The sequence below is a fragment of the Lissotriton vulgaris genome, chromosome 1_1 (assembly GCF_964263255.1).
Source record: "Lissotriton vulgaris chromosome 1_1, aLisVul1.2, whole genome shotgun sequence".
Taxonomy (NCBI): Eukaryota; Metazoa; Chordata; class Amphibia; order Caudata; family Salamandridae; genus Lissotriton; species Lissotriton vulgaris.
Genome location: NC_141685.1, coordinates 455,592,795 through 455,612,157, shown reverse-complemented (window position 1 = coordinate 455,612,157; position 19,363 = coordinate 455,592,795). Strand labels below are relative to the sequence as shown.

Below are 19,363 nucleotides of genomic sequence, written 5' to 3'. Positions count from 1 at the left end.
CACCACAGAGATTTGCTGAAATTGACCTAAATGTTACCTCATCACCCTCATAGTTTTCAGGTATGTTCATTAGAATCAACAAAACAACATTATTAACTATGCGTAGCTATCACATAGTGTTACTTTGTGGATTTTTTTCAACTTTCAGATTTCTTTTTAAACATTGTTCTTATTATTTAATTTTTTTTTGCCTTAGATCCGGATATAATTTCCGAGATAAAACCAAATTCCGAGATTGATCCAACGCATTTCGAAAAAAGGTTCCTAAAGAGGATTCGAGATTTGGGAGAGGTATGTATCTGTTTAATAGAAATGTTCTCGTCCAAGGTCCTTCAGATAAGCTTCTCATTGGCTTTTGCACCTGTCCATAGTAGGACCATAAATGCAAATATTTGATAAAAAATTAACCTCTGGCATATACACACAGACCGTGATACCCTTTGCGGACTGTTTTAAATGCTCCAGCTATTACACTGGTTATTTGAGTTCATGGTTTTCGCCATCATTAAATATATGGTTTTCTATCTCTTACAGAATTTTTTTTTTCATTGCATCCTCCTAAATCGTTCATAAATGTTTTTATGTGCAGGAATGTAAGGACCCTACCTTTAACAGAAAAGAGAAATAGTTTTTTGGGTGTTTTAAAAGATACACATCAAACCTTGATGTCATACAGTGTTGTTATTTTGCATTTAGGGAGTGAAAGTACTTTTCCCCTTCAGTAAGTGGTCTCGATGGGAGCAGTGGATTTATTTTGGATACTGGTTGGTTCCAATCACACTTAGCACTTTCTCTCGCTCTAGTCATTGTCAGAGAAAGGAAGAGTTACAATAGCTAAAGTAAAACTGTGTTCTCCTCTTGGGCCTCATGCAGTGTACCTACAGTAATCAATATTATTTCTGTAAGTCAGTACTTCAGCTGTCTTGTCAATCTCAAACACCATGTAAACAAAAGACACCTGATCCTGCTGATGAACTTAGTGAGCATAGGAAGGGATGCTGGAATAGGAGATGTTCACGGACACACATCCTGGCCACCTCTGCAGTATTGTTCCAAAAATAAGTGGTTCCTGGTGTAGCCTAGACAGTGCTGTAAATTAAGCATAAACGCAGAGAACAATATTCAAATCAAAGATGCAATTTTTTATGTCGCTCTTTCACAGACTCCTGCACTAACGGATCATTTGTGTGGAAGATGTTTAGGAATGTGTTTGGTAGTGATTTTACGGAGGAAAGATAAAAGGCAAACAGTTTTATAAAAGAAAGGGCTACATCTGTTTAAACAGAATGTTCAACGGGCCAGGTACTTACCCATCACAGTTGTGGAATTGCCAGTAAGTAGATTAGGAAAGGTAACAATATGAATAATAATATTTTTAAGAATTATAATCTTGCTCTTTCTCATTTAATTTTCTCATAAACAGAGATCAGTCTTAGTTTCAAGTCGTTACCTTGCATAGGAGATTGAGTGTGCGGTTTGTTCAGTCTGCATGTGTGTTTTGAGATCACATCAGTTTAATGCAGCACTGCTATGAGTGGCGACTAAAAGGTCAGCTCAACCAGTTAGGAGTGGTGACTGAATGGTCAGCCAACCAAATCACAGGAGGTTGGATTTTGGGGATCTCAAGCCCTCCAGGTTCCACTCCCACTGTAGATTTCTGAAATAGTCCATCCGCAGAAGGGGTGTTGGCTAATGAAGAATATGAATAGGAGAAGAAAATTAAAAAGGTTTGATAATGGTACTGTCTATTATTTCAATCCTGAAAAGTGCTTCCTCTGTGGCAGCTTGAACTTGTACAAACAAAAGGTATGGGATTAAAAGAAGTTGTAGTTATTTTCCTTCAGTGGTGATCAAGAAATGTCAGAGAACCAAGTGACTTAGTCTGCTGGGAGTTATGGCCTCAGCAATGACTTCTCCACTTGATGGGTACAATGCAGCTGCATAGAGTACTAGGAGGACATGTCCGGGCAAAAACTCAATCAAAGTGGAATGCTGTTAGTCTGGTACTGTGCAGTATAGTGTTAATGGAGAAGAGTTTGTTCAGTAGAGTGTTGAGAAGTGTGTCATTCCCACTGTTGGATTGTAATGATGTATCCTTAGTTATGGGAAGTGGTCATCCTTCCTGGAGTTCTATAAAGAACATTCGAATCAGAACTTTACATAGTTGGGTACCCCTTCTTAGCCACCCAATATGGTATTGCACCGTTACAACGCAACTTTTACAACGCACTACCATTACATCGCAACTTTTACAACGCAAATACCATTACAATGCATGCCATTACAACGCATGTCATTACATAGCAGATACTATTACAATGCATGCCATTACATCGTAAGTATAGGTAAGTATATAATTTTTATTTAATTTTATTTTACATTATTTTATTAATTTAATTAATATTAAAATGACAATAAAATATTAATATATTAATTTAAGTAATTTTGGGGTATTTTTAGGTTTTAGGGCTGGGTTTGGTTTTTGGGGTACAGGGGTATTTTTAGGGCTGGGTTTGGTTTTTGGGGTACAGGGGTATTTTTAGGTTTTAGGGCTGGGTTTGGTTTTTGGGGTACAGGGGTATTTTTAGGTTTTAGGGCTAGGGTTGGTTTTTGGGGTACAGGGGTATTTTTAGGTTTTAGGGCTAGGTTTGGTTTTTGGGGTACAGGGGTATTTTTAGGTTTTAGGGCTAGGTTTGGTTTTTGGGGTACAGGGGTATTTTTAGGTTTTAGGGCTAGGTTTGGTTTTTGGGGTACAGGGGTATTTTTAGGTTTTAGGGCTGGGTTTGGTTTTTGGGGTACAGGGGTATTTTTAGGTTTTAGGGCTAGGTTTGGTTTTTGGGGTATAGGGGTATTTTTAGGTTTTAGGGCTAGGTTTGGTTTTTGGGGTATAGGGGTATTTTTAGGTTTTAGGGCTGGGTTTGGTTTTTGGGGTAAAGGGGTATTTTTAGGTTTTAGGGCTGGGTTTGCTTTTTGGGGTACAGGGGTATTTTTAGGTTTTAGGGCTGGGTTTGCTTTTTGGGGTACAGGGGTATTTTTAGGTTTTAGGGCTAGGTTTGGTTTTTGGGGTACAGGGGTATTACAACTTTAAATAAATTTAATTAATTAAATTTTTTTAATTAAATTTAATTAAATTAATTACAATATTTACAATTATAAAATTGAATTACATTAAATTAAATAAATTAAATTAATTACTATTTTTATTTATTTAATTTATTATAATTAAATAATATGATTTACAATTTTTAAATTATTTAATTTTCTTTAATTATATTCAATTAAATTTTATTAAGTATTTTAAATTTAATAAAATTATATTTATTATAATAAATTACATTATATTATTTACTATTTATAAATTTATTATATTTCATTAATTATATGATATTACATATATTAATTGAATATATTAATTTAATTACAATTTTAATATTAATTAAATTACTATAATTAAATTAATTACTGTTTTAATTTTTTTTTAATTATATTTATTAATTTAAATTAATTAAATTAACTTTATTACTTTTTTAAAAAAAAGATATACTTACCTATAATTACGATGTAATGGCATGCGTTGTAATAGTATCTGCTATGTAATGCCATGCGTTGTAATGGCATGCATTGTAATGGTGTCTGCGTTGTAAAATAACGCGTTGTAACGTCATAGATCCATCAAATATACATGTTGTATCCCTTCATGACCTTTCTATCTGGGTTCTGACCATCTGGTTGCAATTCCAACGTTTAAGAAGAGCCTGGTTGCGGATCATTTTCTATCTGGGAAGGCTTGCTTTGACTTGCTTTCTGCTGAGATCGATAAGGTTAAAGCAAACCTTATTTCCAGAATTTGCTTTTCCAAAAATATTTTTGGGGGGAATTGCAACATACAGGTAGCACTAGGCTTCATACATCCTAGCATGCAAAAGAACTTTTTACAATTTCCACTATTAGTTTCTCCTTGGGCTCCCTCAAAACTCAGCTCTCACCCCTAACTCCGCCCCCTTGATGAGAGCCCCTGATTTTCAAACAAATGTGTTAACCAGAAGAGAGCATTGTCCTATTCACCAAGCTTCCTCCTACCTACTTCATTGTGATCATGTTACAAATGGCCATCTACAGTAAGAGTCCTAATGCTGTCCATCTAAGTGCTCAACAAACAAAGGGACCAGACAGATTTGTTTTTTTAGAAGATTTCTGATCCCCAGGAGAGGTGGAGGGGGAAGATGGCGGCCGAGTAGGAAGCTCGGTCGGAGAGCTCCCGACACACCCGTGAAAATTGCAGTAAGGTTGGGAGGCGAGAACACAATATGCGGAGAAACGAGTAGAGAAACGAGTAGAGAAACGAGTAGAGAAACGAGAAAATTGCACATTTATGGAAAATGGACTTTTGGAAGATATAACGGTATATAGCGGCTCATAGAGGTTCAAACTGCTTCGAAACAAACAAAAAAAAACTACGACAGTCGGAAAGTGCCGTCTTGCATCAAAATAGAGACTCTTACCTGTGGATCGTTATGGTATGGTGCTTCTTGTCGGACTATCACCTTTCTCCTGGAGCTTCGGAGTGAAGGACGAAGCCTGGTGTTCCGCCATTGTCGGCGGGGTTACGGAGGTGTGCAGCGCGCCTCTCTGGTTGGAGCGGGTCCCTCAGAGGACCGTCGGAGCGGAGTGGAGTGGCAGGAGGCTCCGGATTGGCGGTGGAGCGGATCAAGGTCCCAAGGTAACCGGCGGAGCAGAAGCGGGAGCGGGCGAAGTGTTGCAAAGCCCCGGTGTGTGCCTCTCGCCAGAGAAGTGGAGCGCTGCAAGGGAAGCAAAGTCGCGCTGCCGACGTGCCTCCGGTAGACTGAGATTTCAGTTCCGGGGCACGAGCAGCAGCGACAGAGACAGTGAGCAGAGGCAGCAGCGGCTAGAGGGGGGGAGCGAGGGAAGTTTTGTCCTGGCATTTGGCATAGCGAGGTACAGCAGGGGGGAAGAAAGCGCTTGGAGGAGCACGCTAGAGCAACCAATAGAGCGTACAAGAAAAGCAGAATTGAAAAAATTAAAATATAGTGATGAGGAAAGAGGAACAAACAACCTCTTAAATGCAGAAGATGTCTGGATTTTGGGAAACTTAAAAGAAACCTCACGTTATATCTGTAAGACTCAACAAGCAAAAATATGCCACAATACAGATTATAACTTCATTAATGCCAACAGTGTTGATAGTCAGCCATACCAATATCTCCTGCTGAGTCAAACCTACAAGCACTTTCAACCCTGCCAAGCCATAAATATACACATAGTAGAAAAAAACTCAAAAAATCAGCATATGAGTGAGATCATAGAAGAAACACAGGAGGGCATAGAGGAGAAAACATCTCAAGAGTCAATAACCCTCTCAGAAAATCAAACTAAATCCAAAATCAAAGCAGAACCACAGAAACCAGAGACCCAGCCAAATATAGCGAAATCCTTCTACAGTTTACGGAATAGAAAGTTCCTGAGTCAAGAGCAGTTCCCGAAAGGTATCACTCCGAGAGTGAGCAGAAAAAAACAAAAAACATCACTCAGAGGCCACCTAAAGAGTAATCAAGAAAAAGAAAAAGAAGGAAATAATTTGGAGTTTACTCAAAAATCCAAAATCAAAACAAAAGTCACTCCCTCTCTTAGGTCCTACTTTAAAATCCAGCAGCAAGAGTTGGACTCAGAACCCTTTACCTTTACCTCTCTAGAATCTCAAAGAGTCTCAGAAGTTTTGGAAAGTGAGAAAGAGGTCACAACAACCAAACTTATAACCAAACCACTGGATAGTCGGTTCTTAAGAAAAGAGGAACAGCGAGCTGCCCCCACTCTAAACGTAAAACCAATTACAGGCAGCGGAAAGAAAGGAAGAAAACCTCGAACTAAGAAAAGGAACGCAGCAGAAAATATAAGTTTGGAAGAGATTTGGAAAATTAAACAAAACAGCTTGGAAGAGAGAGTGGGGAGTCATATGGCGGAGGGGGGTGCAGATCTTTCTGCTGCAGCAGCAAACACAACAGAAGAGATAACGGAAGAGGTTGTCTCTTCCGCAGCAGCTTTAAACACAACTGGAGAGGCTGAGGATGATGACTTAAGAACTGTGGAAATCAACAAAGATATAACAAAAACCCACACAGATGAACTACTTGAAAAAATATGGATGGAAATGAAAGAGAAATTTTCCATATCCGAATCAAAACAAAATAAAATACAGGAGGTTTGCGAGAAGCTGGACTGCAAACTAAATGCACTAGGCGACAGAGTGACAGCAGTAGAAAATGAAGTTACTAGTTTGGACAGAAGGGTGGAGAAAAACAGAAAGGAAATAATTTCCTTGAGATTGGAAAATAAAACCATGAATGAAAAACTGGAATGCTTGGAAAATCAAGCGAGGAAAAATAACATAAGGATTCTAAATGTGCCAGAGAACCAAGAAGACAAAGACATTAAGTCATTTGTAATTACACTTTTGATGGAATATTTCCCATGGGCAGACAAAGATACTCTTGAAAAGGATATACAGCGAGTACACAGAGATCCTTATGGAAGGAGTAAAGAAAGGAAAAATCCCAGAAAGATCTTAGTTAACTTTAAAACATATACGCTGAAGGATAAGATCCTGGGAGAGGCTTTGAAAAAAGGGACATACAATAAAGACAGTTGGAACTTTAAAATAAGATCAGATATGTCAAAAGCTTCTCAGACCAGACAATGGGAACTGGGAAACTTAATGTCTGAGCTGCAACAACTAGGTGCCACGGTGCAAATGAAATTCCCACCCTCACTACGGATTATGTGGAGAAACAAAATGCGAAATTTAAGAGAGCCTGATGAAGTGAAAAATTTGATAGAGCTAATCAGAGATCAAATACGTTCTGAAGAACCTTTGAGCTAAAAAGTTCACATAAAATCATATGGATCATGTAAATTATATAAATCTGTATATCTTATATAAACACTGATACGGGGGAAAAAAAAAAAAAAAAAAGAGAAAAGACAGAAAATATATATCGAGAAACATAAAGAAACAGATCTAAATTACAACTAAGGACAGGACAAAGAATAGAATAAAAATGAAGAAGCTATAAACCAACCAACAAAATTATTTTTTGTACATAGATAGAAATAACGGAGGTGTGATCGGGAAGCCAAAAGGGTTATGAAGATAACCGGAAGAGAAGAAGAGGGAGGCTTCCCCGGGGAGGGTAAATGTAAAGCACAATCTAGAAAACATAAAACTATACAAAAAAGGGTGGGGAGCAAAATAGGGGAAAAAAAACAAAAAAAACCCTCATCTGCTAATACTTAAAAAATTAAAACAACTAGGAGTGAATCATAACTTCATAACAACTAAACAGATAAAATGGGGAGTGCATGTAGGGATGTAAAAATCCTATCGTGGAATGTAAACGGGTTGAGGACAAAAAGCAGAAGGAATAAAATTCTGGAGTATATTAGAACTGAGAAAAGTGAGATAATAATATTACAAGAAACCCACCTATTAAAAGATGAATGGGATCAAATTATTAAGAGCCTATGGTGGGTAGATACATTAATATGTACAACACAACAATGTAACATTAAAGGAATAGCGATAATTCTTAAAAAATCCCTAAAAGCTAATATAATTAGTTCAGAAGTGGATAATAAAGGAAGATGGGCTATAGCTAATATCAGAATAGGAAATTCCCCCATTACTATTGCAGGGTACTATGGTCCGAATTTGGACGATGCGGATCCGTTAAAAAAACTATACTCACAACTGCTACTAGTCACCTCCCCAATAATATTGGGAGGTGATTTTAATCTGGTAATGGACTTAAAATTAGACAGATCACCACCAAGTAGACACATAAACTTAAAGAAAATGAGACAATGGATCGTGTCTTATAAAAGAGACCTCAATCAGGTAGACATCTGGAAAAACAAAGGGGAAAAATCACACCCGTTTACACTACATAACAAAAAACTGGGACATAAATCTAGGATCGACTTCTTTTTGGTCAGCAACAACTTATCAAAAGAAGTGAAAAAAGTATCCCACTTACCAGCTCATCTATCAGATCATTCAGCAGTGCAACTAGTTTTACAATTTACAGGAAACATAACTGAAAGGAGATTCACAGTCGAAAGAACTTTGTTGGAAGACGAAGAAATTATAAAGGAACTAGAAACAGAAACAAATATCTTCTTTGAGTTAAACGCATCTGGTACCTCAGAACAAATAACGTGGGACACTTATAAAGCTGTCATAAGGGATAAACTCTTGAGTTTAGGGGCACATAAAAATAAACAGCTAAATCAAGAGATCTCAGACTTGGAATCAGAGATCAGCTCCCTAGACATCATCATATCCAGAGAACAAGAGGAAGAAAACAAACGAGATCTTCTTAATAAAAGACAAACTCAAAAAGATAAAATAGATCAAATTTTGGAAGACAGGTTAAAGAAAAAATGGGATTCTAGCAAGTTAGCGAAATATGAGTTTGGGGAGGGTTGCGGAAAATGGCTGGCATGGAAGCTCAAAACGGATCTAGCGAAAAACAAAGTTGATAGTGTTATTCCCGATGATCAAACAACACCTACCACTGATGAAAATGCTATTAGACAGGAGTTCTGGAAATTCTTCAAAGATTTATACACGGAAGATATAACTCACTCGGATCAAATGATTAACTCATACCTTAAAGATGCAGCACTTCTTCTTCTTGAACCTCTTTTTCTAGCTCTTCTTTTTCGTTCTCTGCAAGTTTAAGAAGTGGCAGAAGCTATCAAAAGTTTAAAAAAGGGAAAAGCAGCAGGGCCGGATGCCCTACCAAATGAACTATACATAAAACTGAAAACCACTGTACTCCCCCACATAACCAAACTAATTAATCTAATCTTAATACAACATAAAACAATACCAGACTCCTGGAATGATGCCATAATTACAGTAATTCTGAAACCCGGCAAAAACCCTCATAAATGCGAGTCATACCGCCCAATATCATTATTAAATGCAGACTATAAAATATTTACCAAAATAATGGCAGCTAGATTAGGGAAAATAATCGCAAAACTATTACATCAAGATCAAAAAGGCTTCATTAAAGGAAGACACCTACATGAAGTAACACAAGAACTTCTAATTGCAATAGATATCGCCACAACTGAGAAAATCCCACTCACCGTACTCACTGTTGATGCCGCAAAGGCTTTTGATAGAGTCAATTGGGCCTTTCTTGAGAAAGTTATGGTTAATAACAATTTTGGACCTCACTTTATCGGTATGGTAAATCAAATTTATAAACATCCAAGATCAAAGGTCCTAATCAATGGCAGATTAACAGAAAATATAAAGATAACTAGAGGAACGAGACAGGGATGCCCGCTTTCTCCTTTATTATTCAATTTATATATTGAGCCATTGGCAAACGAATTAAGAAACAATAACAAAATCACTCCATTCAAATACGATACATGGGAGAAAAAAATCGCTTTATATGCAGATGATTTAATGATCTTTACTGACAATTATCCAAAAGCTAAAACAAAAATAGAGAAATCTTTAAAGAACTTCGGGATAATTTCAGGCTACTTGGTGAATGAAACAAAGACAGAGGTCATGACATGGAATACGACTTTTCAAAGCAACTACATAAAAAACGAAATAAGGTACTTAGGAATCCTAATCAATCATGATATAATGAAGACTGCAAATAGAAATCTAACCAAAGTTGCCGGAGAAGTAAGAAAACTCCTGGAGACATGGACCTCCCTACCGTTGAGTCTGATTGGGAGATCGAATATAATCAAGATGACCATCCTTCCAAAGTTTACATTCCTATTTAACGCGATACCAATGGAATTTGGAAAACCAGATTTAGCTCGAGCACAGAGAGACTTAACAAGCTTCATATGGGCAGCAAAAGGATCGAGAATAGCATGGAAAAAGATCAGGAGGAGCAAGAAAGATGGTGGGTTGGCTAGCCCTGACTTGGTGGAATACTGCAGAGCTTTCCAATTCAAAAATATCAAAATATTATTAAAAAACCACAAACATTATCCCGCTTACTTCAAGGTAATCACAAAATCATAAGATAATGCGCTGTTTAAGTTTGGACACCCCAAATATTTCAAAAAAATAAAGCTAAAGATATTAAGGGATGCAGCAAAGATGTGGACACAAATTAGAAGTATCCTGAACATATCATATTACAGTAAGTGGGCTCCTATCTGGGACTCTCCTGGAACCCCGGAATGCTTAAAAGACATTCTTGCATTGGCATTAAAAAAAGCTGACATCGTATATTGGGGACAAATCCTAAATGGTACAAACTTAAAAACATGGATAGAACTACAAGAAATATCAAATAATACTTTATCTAAATTTAAATATTACCAAATGCAAAGCTGGTCTAGAACTTTGCCTAGTATTAATGGTAACGAAAAACTGGAAGATGACATGATTAATACAGCGCGACTACCTAAGGAAGTAGCAAAGTGGTATTGGGCTTTGATAATGGCCAATGATACAAATAACAACATGGAAACTCAAATATGGGGGAAAGATATTGTAACCACAGAACTGGACTTAATCTGGGAAAAATCAGTAGACAAATGCTGGTTTAACTTGAAATCTGCCGCTCTGAAGAGGAATCATTTGTACACTATTCATAGGGCTTATTGGACGCCAAAAAAACTCTCCAAATTTAAAAACGCTGGAATAAAGAAATGCCCAAAATGCGGCGAGGAAAAATCAGACGACATCCACATGTTTAGAAACTGCCCTCAACTGAAAGAGTATTGGGATCAAGTCGGTAAGACCCTGAGCACTATCCTGTCCAAACAACTAACTGTGAGTATTACACTTATTCTTTTCGGGATATTAGACCCAAGTTATGAAGGGGGGCTTACTAAGGAGCAGGAAAATCTTCTCTTTGTATTAATAGTACTCGCAAGGAGAGAAATCTGTATAAAATGGATAGGAGCCTCTAGCCCCACTCATACAGAATGGCTGAACTCAGCAATAAGAATCAACAAACTTGATAAGCTAAGAAATGTGAGCAAAAGATTTAAGTTTTGGGATAGTTTTGAAACTTTTGTTAACATCAAATAAGATCCAAACTTAAGTCCAATGATTAAAGCGATACATCTTCTGGTGGACAAGTATGGTACTTGCTGAGTAGCCAAGTTGGCTAGCTTCCTCCCCCGATTCAAGCCAGAAGCTTTGATATGCAACGAGTAAAGGAAACTCCTCATACCATCTAGAAGTCAAAACTCCCCTGCCTAGAGAGAACAAGGGGCAGTGTCGGAAAAGAACAAAGAGGCAGACACCTGACACTCCATAAGCATACAGTAATCGCAAGATGAGGACAAAAAAAAAAAAAAAGAAGAAGATTTCTGATCCAGCCCAGTGAATTATTTCTGGAGGGTCATCTATTTTATTTTAGTTTTTTTTGTATTTTTAGAAAAACATTGAACCATTTGGTTATATATGTCATCAAACGAACAGTCAGCGAGCAGTGAAACAATGCATACAGACAAGTGAAATGTGCAATAATGTACAAGTGCTATACAAGTAATAAAAAATATATGTACATAGTCAGTTCATACAGGCAACACCAAAAATAATGAATCAAATACCTAACAGTAAATTAACTTTAGGAGCCAGTCCTTTGTTTTAGGCACAAGAAGACAGGCGGACAAAACAGTTCAGTGGCAGTGAGGTGTTCTCCTGTGCTGGCTCTCTTTATTCAACAGTCCCATCGGCCTTCTACCATTAAATCTTATGCCCGGAATTGGGTGTCCTTTCAGGGTTGGGGTACGGATAGCGACTGGTCTGCCTTGACGGTAGATCCTGTACATGTCTGAAGGATGGTTTTGAGTTGGGCTTTACTGTTTCCTCTTTGAGCGCTCAGTGGGCGGCAGTGAGGGCCTTTCGGGGTCCTGCCTGTGAGTCGGTGGTGCCTTTGGTGTTCCGACTTTTGAGAAGTTGTTTTCTCAGTAAACCTGTGGTTAAATCCTTGTCCCCTGGTTGAGATCTCCTGTTGGTGCTGAGGGCTTTGCAGTCTGCTCCCTTTGAGCCTCTGGAGGAGGTTTCTCTGAGGTTTTTGACAATCAAGGTGGTATTCTTGGTGGATACTACTTCGGCCAGAAGGGTTGGAGAGTTGGGTGTGTTGCTTTGTTTGGAGCCCTTTTTGAAGTGCTTTCCAGATCGGGTGGTTCTCCAGCCTGACCCTTCTTTTGTCTCTAAGGTTCCTTCCCTTTTTCACTGCTTTGGAGGAGCTGGTGTTGCCGGTTTTGTGTCCTGATCCACAATCGGATAAGGCAGTGCGCCTGCACTGTTTTGGTGTTAACACCTTAGCTGCGTGTAAACAATTCTCCCCAGTGCTGCGCTGTCCATTGGAACCAGTGCTGAATGGACGTCCAATGGTCGTGCGCAGCACTGGGGAGGTAGCGCTGCTGACGACCATTGGCCGTCAGCAGCACTTAAGGGGTTAAGTGTGCTATTGGGGTATACGTGGTTCGTACCCTTCCGTTTCGTGAAGTGGATTCTCTTTTTGTGACTTTTGGCCTGGCGGGCCAGTGTCTGCAGCCTTCTGGTGCTACTCTCAGTAGGTGGCTGAAGTGAGCTATTTTAGCGGCTTATGAATCCTGTGGTGTGCCGGTGCGTGGGTTTTTTCAGAGCAGGTCGACTCAGGGTTGGCAGCTTCATGGTCTTGTTTTCAGAGGGCGTCTATAGCGGAGATCTGCAAGGCTGCCACTTGGAGTGCTCCCCACACCTTTATGTCCCATTATCGCCTGGTGGTCGGTGGGGCTGCCGGTTTTGGGAACGCAGTGTTGCGTTCTGTTCAAGGGGTGTGACTTTGCTGCTTGTTGTTCTAAATAGTCTGTTTGTGTAAGAAAGTGGCTCTATATATATACTGGACCAAAGTAAGGTACAGTGTGTATAGAGTCCACAGTCCCCAGAGATTAGACAGAGGTTAAATTTAGATGTAACCTTACTCTCTAAAGTGGTAGCTTGGTCGAGCAGTAAGGCAGTGTCAGAGGACAATGTAAAGCATTTGTTGTACACACCCAGTCAGCAAATGGTCTCGCACACTCAAAAACTGAACACTAGGCCAATTGTTTTGTATCCAAAGATATAGTTGTTTTATTTTAGAACCAACAAGGTATTAAAATATACTTTCTCAGAATGAGTTACTTTAGTTAAATACTTTTCAAATAGGAATTAGACGTTTTGAATGCAATAGTTACAGTTTGTTGCAATAGGCAATACAATTTCAAACACAATGCAACATTGAGCTCAATGGGAATTTTCAGTTAAAGGCAATTAATGACTTTGTGGATTACTTTTCTAACCACAAGACTGGATCCTAGATTCAGTCCTGGGACACGTCCTGTAAACAGTTAAGTAAAAGCGTTTTGGTTACAGTAGGGATTTTTAAGGAATATTATTGTATTTTAAAAGTTGACACCAATTTTATCGTATGGAAGGAAATTCAATTTGCAGGTAAAGTATGTTCACGTTACTTTTGTAATCCAGTACTGGACTCCTACGTTCAGCACTGGGATTTCTATCTAAGACAGGTAAGTAATTACATTTTAGTAGTTGGTACGATTTTTAAAGAATATCTGTAGTTTGCAAATATCAAAACTTAGAAGAAACTTTACAGAAAAACAGTCAATGGTTTCCTAGTGAAGAAAAGTCAGGTTACTGGTAAGTATGGTAAAAATTACTTTGCAGGGTTCGTGCTGGGCTAAAAGATGCAGCCCAGAGGTCCCTCCTGATAACAGGTGAGTAAATCCGAATTTGTTGTTCGGCTGATTTCAGGTGAATATTTTAACCCCTTCCATGCTCATGACGAGCTCAGCTCGTCATGAGGCACAGTTGAGCTGTGCTGATGACGAGCTGAGCTCGTCATGACACCAGCAAATTGGCAATTTTCAGCACAGGGGAAAAATAACCACAGCAGCGATGTGGTTAAAGTTCCAAAACTCCAAACTTAGAAGAATTTCTAAGTGAAACCAGTCAATGTTAGCCTTTGGAAGAAAAGTGAGTTATCGGCTTTTAGGTAAGTACTCGAATGACAGAGTTATGGTTCTGGGCATAGACTCAGGGGTCTCCCAGGGTCAGGTAGGTACAGTTGGTACACCCTCAGAGGCACAAGGGCAGCAGGGGGCAGAGGTAGTTAGGCTGAATGTTATCCAATGAGAGGCAGGGGGCCTTCGGTTGGTGGCTGCTGGCTAGCAGGCCACGTGGCTGTGGGAGCTGGGCTCCTGGTCACTTGCTCAGAGCAAGTGGGGAAGTAGAATAGTACAAAGGTTGCACGGCCAGGGGCACTCGGCCGGCTGTGTGCAGGGTGCTTTTGAGCCGTCGGGCGCTCAATGTTAATGGAGATCTTGGTAAGTGGAAAAAGGCTGCAGGCTCGGGGACGGAGATTCTTCAGGAGCGACCAGCACTTCGAGAGGTAAGTTGGGGTCTTGGAGAATAGGTAGGTACATGGGAGTTGGGCACAGGGGGCCGTGGGGCGCCGGGTCCCAGGGTGTCTTTTGACGTTGGGAAATCTTACCCTCAGCTGGTTGCGGTTGGAGGGGTCCCTGGTTGTGAGGCTGCAGGTTAGTCGAGGAGGGTCTTTGGGCACTGGACTTTGGGTCCCAGTCGCCGGGGGGGACGTCCTTGTGGTCTTTGGTCACTCAGGCACGGACCGGGCTCGGCGGGTGCAGAGTGTGATGGAGTCGCGGTTCCTGGCTGGCACCAGGGGTATTGCTGTTGGAGCAGAACCACTGCTCATGGGAGTCCCAGTCTTTCAGAGGGCCAAGGCAAGCAGGTCCTCCGTGGTTTTCAAGGTTGCTGCTCGCAGGAGTCGCCGGGATTCAGCAGGAGCAGATTCAAGGATCGACAGTCCTGTAGGGCTGGGGCCAAGCCAGTTGGTGTCGTCCTTTTGTTAGCAGCTGCACAGCGGGTCTTCTTCTTCTTGATCTTCTTTCTTGTTTTCGTATCAGGATCCGAGGAAGGAAGGTTCAGGGTGCCCCTAAATACTAAATTTAGGGGCGTTACAGGTAGGGTGAGGGCAAGGACCAATAGGTCCCTGTCCTGGGGTGGGTATACCCCCTAACCTGCTCCTTTCCTGTGGGAGGGGGGCAGGAGCCTAGCTGTGAGTGGGTAGGGCTCCCCATCCTCAAGATGGCGGTATCCCGGAGTCGTGCTTCACCTCGCCTCTCCCACCTGAGGGGTGGAGTTGGCACAGGCTGGCATAACCCCTTTCCTGACGTAGGGTTTCCCGCCAGTCTTCACACCAGAGTGGGGGTTAGAACTGGTGGGGCCAGTTGCTGAGTAGCACAAGTGGCCTGGAGAAGCTCACAAAGGCGGCCTGTCTTTGAAGCTTCCCCCTGCCCATCCTGGGGGAGGAGACCTAGCACCTCGCCCAGGATGGGCATTGTTGCAGGCCCAGGGGTCCAGCAACATGTCTGTTGTGTGGCAGCCTAGGCAGCCTCTCAGACAAGACGTGGATTATAGGTTAGGTTTCAGATGCCCTCCGTAGTGCTTTTTACATTAAATCCCACACTGGCATCAGTGTGGGTTTAATGTGCTGAGAAGTTTGGTATCAAACTTATCAGTCTTCAGTGTAGCCATTATGGTGCTGTGGAGTTCGTAATGATAACCTCCCAGCACCATGTACTCCTAATGGCATCACTGCACTTACAGTGCCAAGGAATGGCCCTGGGTACTGCAGGGGCACAGGGCTTGTGCACCTGTGCCCACACCACTGTCATAGGGCACCCAGCTAGAGGGGTGACTGATGTATCCTAGGGCAGTGGGTTTGTGGACATGGCACACAGAGATGTGTGCCATGTCGACTCTTCTGTTTAGTTCTGCACCAGGACACTCAGCCTGCAAAGGCAGTGTGTGTCAGGGTGCAGGGCCCCTAAGGGTGGCACAATAAGTGCTGCAGCCCTTAGGGGTCTTCTCTGGTCACAATGCCCTGGGTACTCATGGTTGAGGGGTTGAGTGCGCTACTGGGGTGTAGGCGCATCCCTGTGATGGGCACTCTTATGTGGTACTGTGTGCTGCAACACAACACAGTGAATTCCAAAGAAGTTCAAATAAAGTTCCAATACTTGTAGGTTTCAAAATTTAATCAAAGTTTTCCATCGATATATTTCATATTTTCTTCATATGAGTTGACTGACAATCAATTTTATCATCGTCAGAAACTGAAAGTAGCTCCAATGCATTTCGGACAAGGTGTCCTTTCTCAAGGAGCAGTAAGCAGCTTAACAGTTCATGGCGATCTAGGTCTGGCGGTTAAGCGTAGACGTTAAACTCCGGTTCCTGTGGCACCTTGTCCGAAATGCATTGGAGCTACTTTCAGTTTCTGACAATGATAAAATTGATTGTCAGTCAACTCCTATGAAGAAAATATGAAATATATCGATGGAAAACTTTGATTAAATTTTGAAACCTACAAGTATTGGAACTTTATTTGAACTTCTTTGGAATTCACTGTGTTGTGTTGCAGCACACAGTACCACATAAGAGTGCCCATCACAGGGATGCGCCTACACCCCAGTAGCGCACTCAACCCCTCAATCCTTTAGGACGTACTTGAACAGTTACGTCACCTGTAGGAGCACCTTAAATTGACTACCATATCTACCTTCTCAGCGAACTTTCCCAATCACCAACGCTGTGCGCCGTGCCTAAATTATTTCAGTCTGGGTACTCATGGTACCATTTACCAGGGACTGACATGTGGCCAGAGATGCCTATTGGGTTTTACTTCAATACAGTTTTATGGAAGGAACACAGGCCCTGGGCACCGGATTGGCAGGAGCCCAGGGCACACTCAGTCAAAGCACATCAGCAATTCAGCAAAAAGTGGGGGCATACCATGCAAAAAAGATGGCACTTTCTCACAGTTTGCAGTTCTGTTGTTGAAGCCGATTCTTGCTTGGGTATCTGCTGATGTGTGTAAGGACTGTGACGAGGAAGTAATGACCGGTAACTTACCGGTAATATTCCTTACTCCGAGTTGTAGACCTCCCCCTCACAGTCCTGGTTCCAATGCCTCCCTCCCTGTTTCGTCGTCTTGTGCTTGGTGGTACAGGATGTTGGACGGTAAGGTCGAGGGTTATGTGCCTCAGATGTGAGCATAACCTGTAGTGTATAGATGGGAGCAAGGGAGTTTCAGCTTTGGATATCTGTGGGGACTTGCAAGTGAATTAAATATGTCAATATGGCATAACACCATTTTACTATATTTTAAGGAGAGAGCACTTACGCACTGGTTAGCAGTGGTAAAGTATGCAGAGTCCTACAACCAGCAAAAATAAAGTCAGCACAACAGGAGGGTTGAAGGCAAAAGGTTGGCGGAAAACAACCCCAAGGTTGTCAGGTCTAACAGACATCAAGAGATATTTGAATTGCAGGGATATTTTTGATGTTCTTTTCAAACAGGTGGAGTATTTTTCTAATGTTGTTGTGTGTCTTTCTGGAAGCAGTAAACCCTTTCTGGTCCACATGAATTTGACCTGGTAACATTTTTTCAAGTCTATTGGCGAGAATATTGAAATAAAGCTTAGCGTCTATATGCCTGTATGGAAGGCAAAGCTGGGGTTGCGAAACAATTTTGGGAATGACTGAGATATCGGTCTCCCTTCCTGTTAAGCGTGGGCATTGTGTATTTTATAGAAATTCCTATAATTCCTTACGGACTAGGAGCTTTATTCCCCTTTAGGGACCTAATCATCTGTCTGACCATATCATTTTAGGCACAATATGCCTATCTGTCGATTTAGTAAGGAATATCTCGAAGCCATAGTGTTTCTAGTGTATCTAGTGTCGGCATAATCTGAAGTAATCTACATTATGTCTTCACCCAAATAGGTAACCTGTATCAGTCCTGATTTTATATTTTATTGTCTCTCCCTTGCAATTGATGTGCAAAGTGCATTGCCACCTTGTCCCTTGCTGCATGTCGGTGTTTTTTCAGACACAGCAATGACAGTTTTGCTTTATTTGTATGGATGGTTTGAATTTGGCATAAAATATTTGTCTTTTTATGCATATTTAGTATTGACGGTCTGTCTCAATATGCTAAATGTACAAAAAGTATGAATTTCTATTTCCTAATTGCGATTATTATTGAATCACAATTTGGAAATTGTCACTCCTAATGTAAGAAAACATTCCACTTTTAAATGGTGAATCTTAGTGGGTTGCAAATCGACCTACCTCATGATATATTAATAAAGTAGGTCGCAGTTTGGGACCCATTAGGAATGATAGCCATCTCAGGGTTGTAGGCCTGCTGGGGATTTTGAAAAACGGATGTTTTTCAAAAAAAGAAAATGAAACTTGTACATCTGTCCCTACATTCTTTATCTTGGTCTTTCTACTTGTTCTCCAGTTTGTAAATTTCTAGTGACCTCAGTGTGCAAAGATTTCTCATGGGGATGATACATACCCTTCTTGTCAAGGCCTCAATAGCATTCCACATTCCTATTGGCATGACATCTGTACCCTTGTTCAATGAGAAATAGTCCTTCATTTGTTTTTATTGTTCATCCCTAAAGAGCTAGACTTCAAGTCTGGATGGGACCTGGTGGTTAGCTGCTCCATTTTCTGCCAGTGTTCAGATCAGCTGTAACTGGTGCGTAGTTCACCACTGAGATTAGGCCAACACCTGGCCTTCCACTAGCAGGACTAAGATACTGCTAAAAAGGATGCTGTTAGAGTCTGGCTGAAGGACATGCGAAAAGTATCTGTAGTGTCTGATGTCAGTCACAGCTCCTTCTAGATGTCATGGAAGCCCATGTCATGCAGGGTATTCTTAAGTTTGTTGGAGATGACCCCTACTGTGGGGTACTACTCATCATGTATCCCACTGTCCATCCATACCCAATTAATGTCTCCAGTCAATACAATATATGCGTGTCTACCACTCCTCCTTGCAGGGGAGTTGAAAAGGGCCAAGGCTTTTGGCAAATAAATGTTCTCTTCAGTCACCTTGGCATTGAGATGGGTCATTGCAGTCTTCCTCTTAGGCTGTTATATGCATGCCCTCTGGAACATGGTCAGCAAGATCTTGCAGGTAGTCCCAGAAGGGTTTCAACCTCTTTGGCCTCAAAGCATTCTGGATGGGTATGATGCAGCCAAATATTAATTAGGGCTTGCCTGGATACTACTGATTGCTTGGGGTGGGGCAGTGGTGAGTACTGGTGTGGTACATCTCCATTGATGGATGGGCTTTCTAGAGACATGCAGGCATCCATTATGGATAAACCTATATTAGATCTTCACCCTCGGAATTCCTTCCTACAGAAGGACAAATTCAAAATTATCACACACTTTTGTCTGCCCTGGATCCGGGCA

At 40.9% G+C, this 19,363-nt stretch overlaps 1 protein-coding gene across 5 annotated transcripts in view; it reads left to right on the top strand.

Moving 5' to 3' along the window:
- Nucleotides 1-19,363, top strand: part of JAK1 (Janus kinase 1) — a 436,233-nt gene that overhangs the window by 345,732 nt on the left and 71,138 nt on the right. For all 5 annotated transcript variants that reach the window (XM_086953620.1, XM_086953634.1, XM_086953640.1 and 2 more), the window contains exon 18: nt 197-291. In XM_086953620.1, the coding sequence (XP_086809746.1) occupies nt 197-291 (95 nt within the window). The remainder of the gene's footprint in view (nt 1-196; nt 292-19,363) is intronic.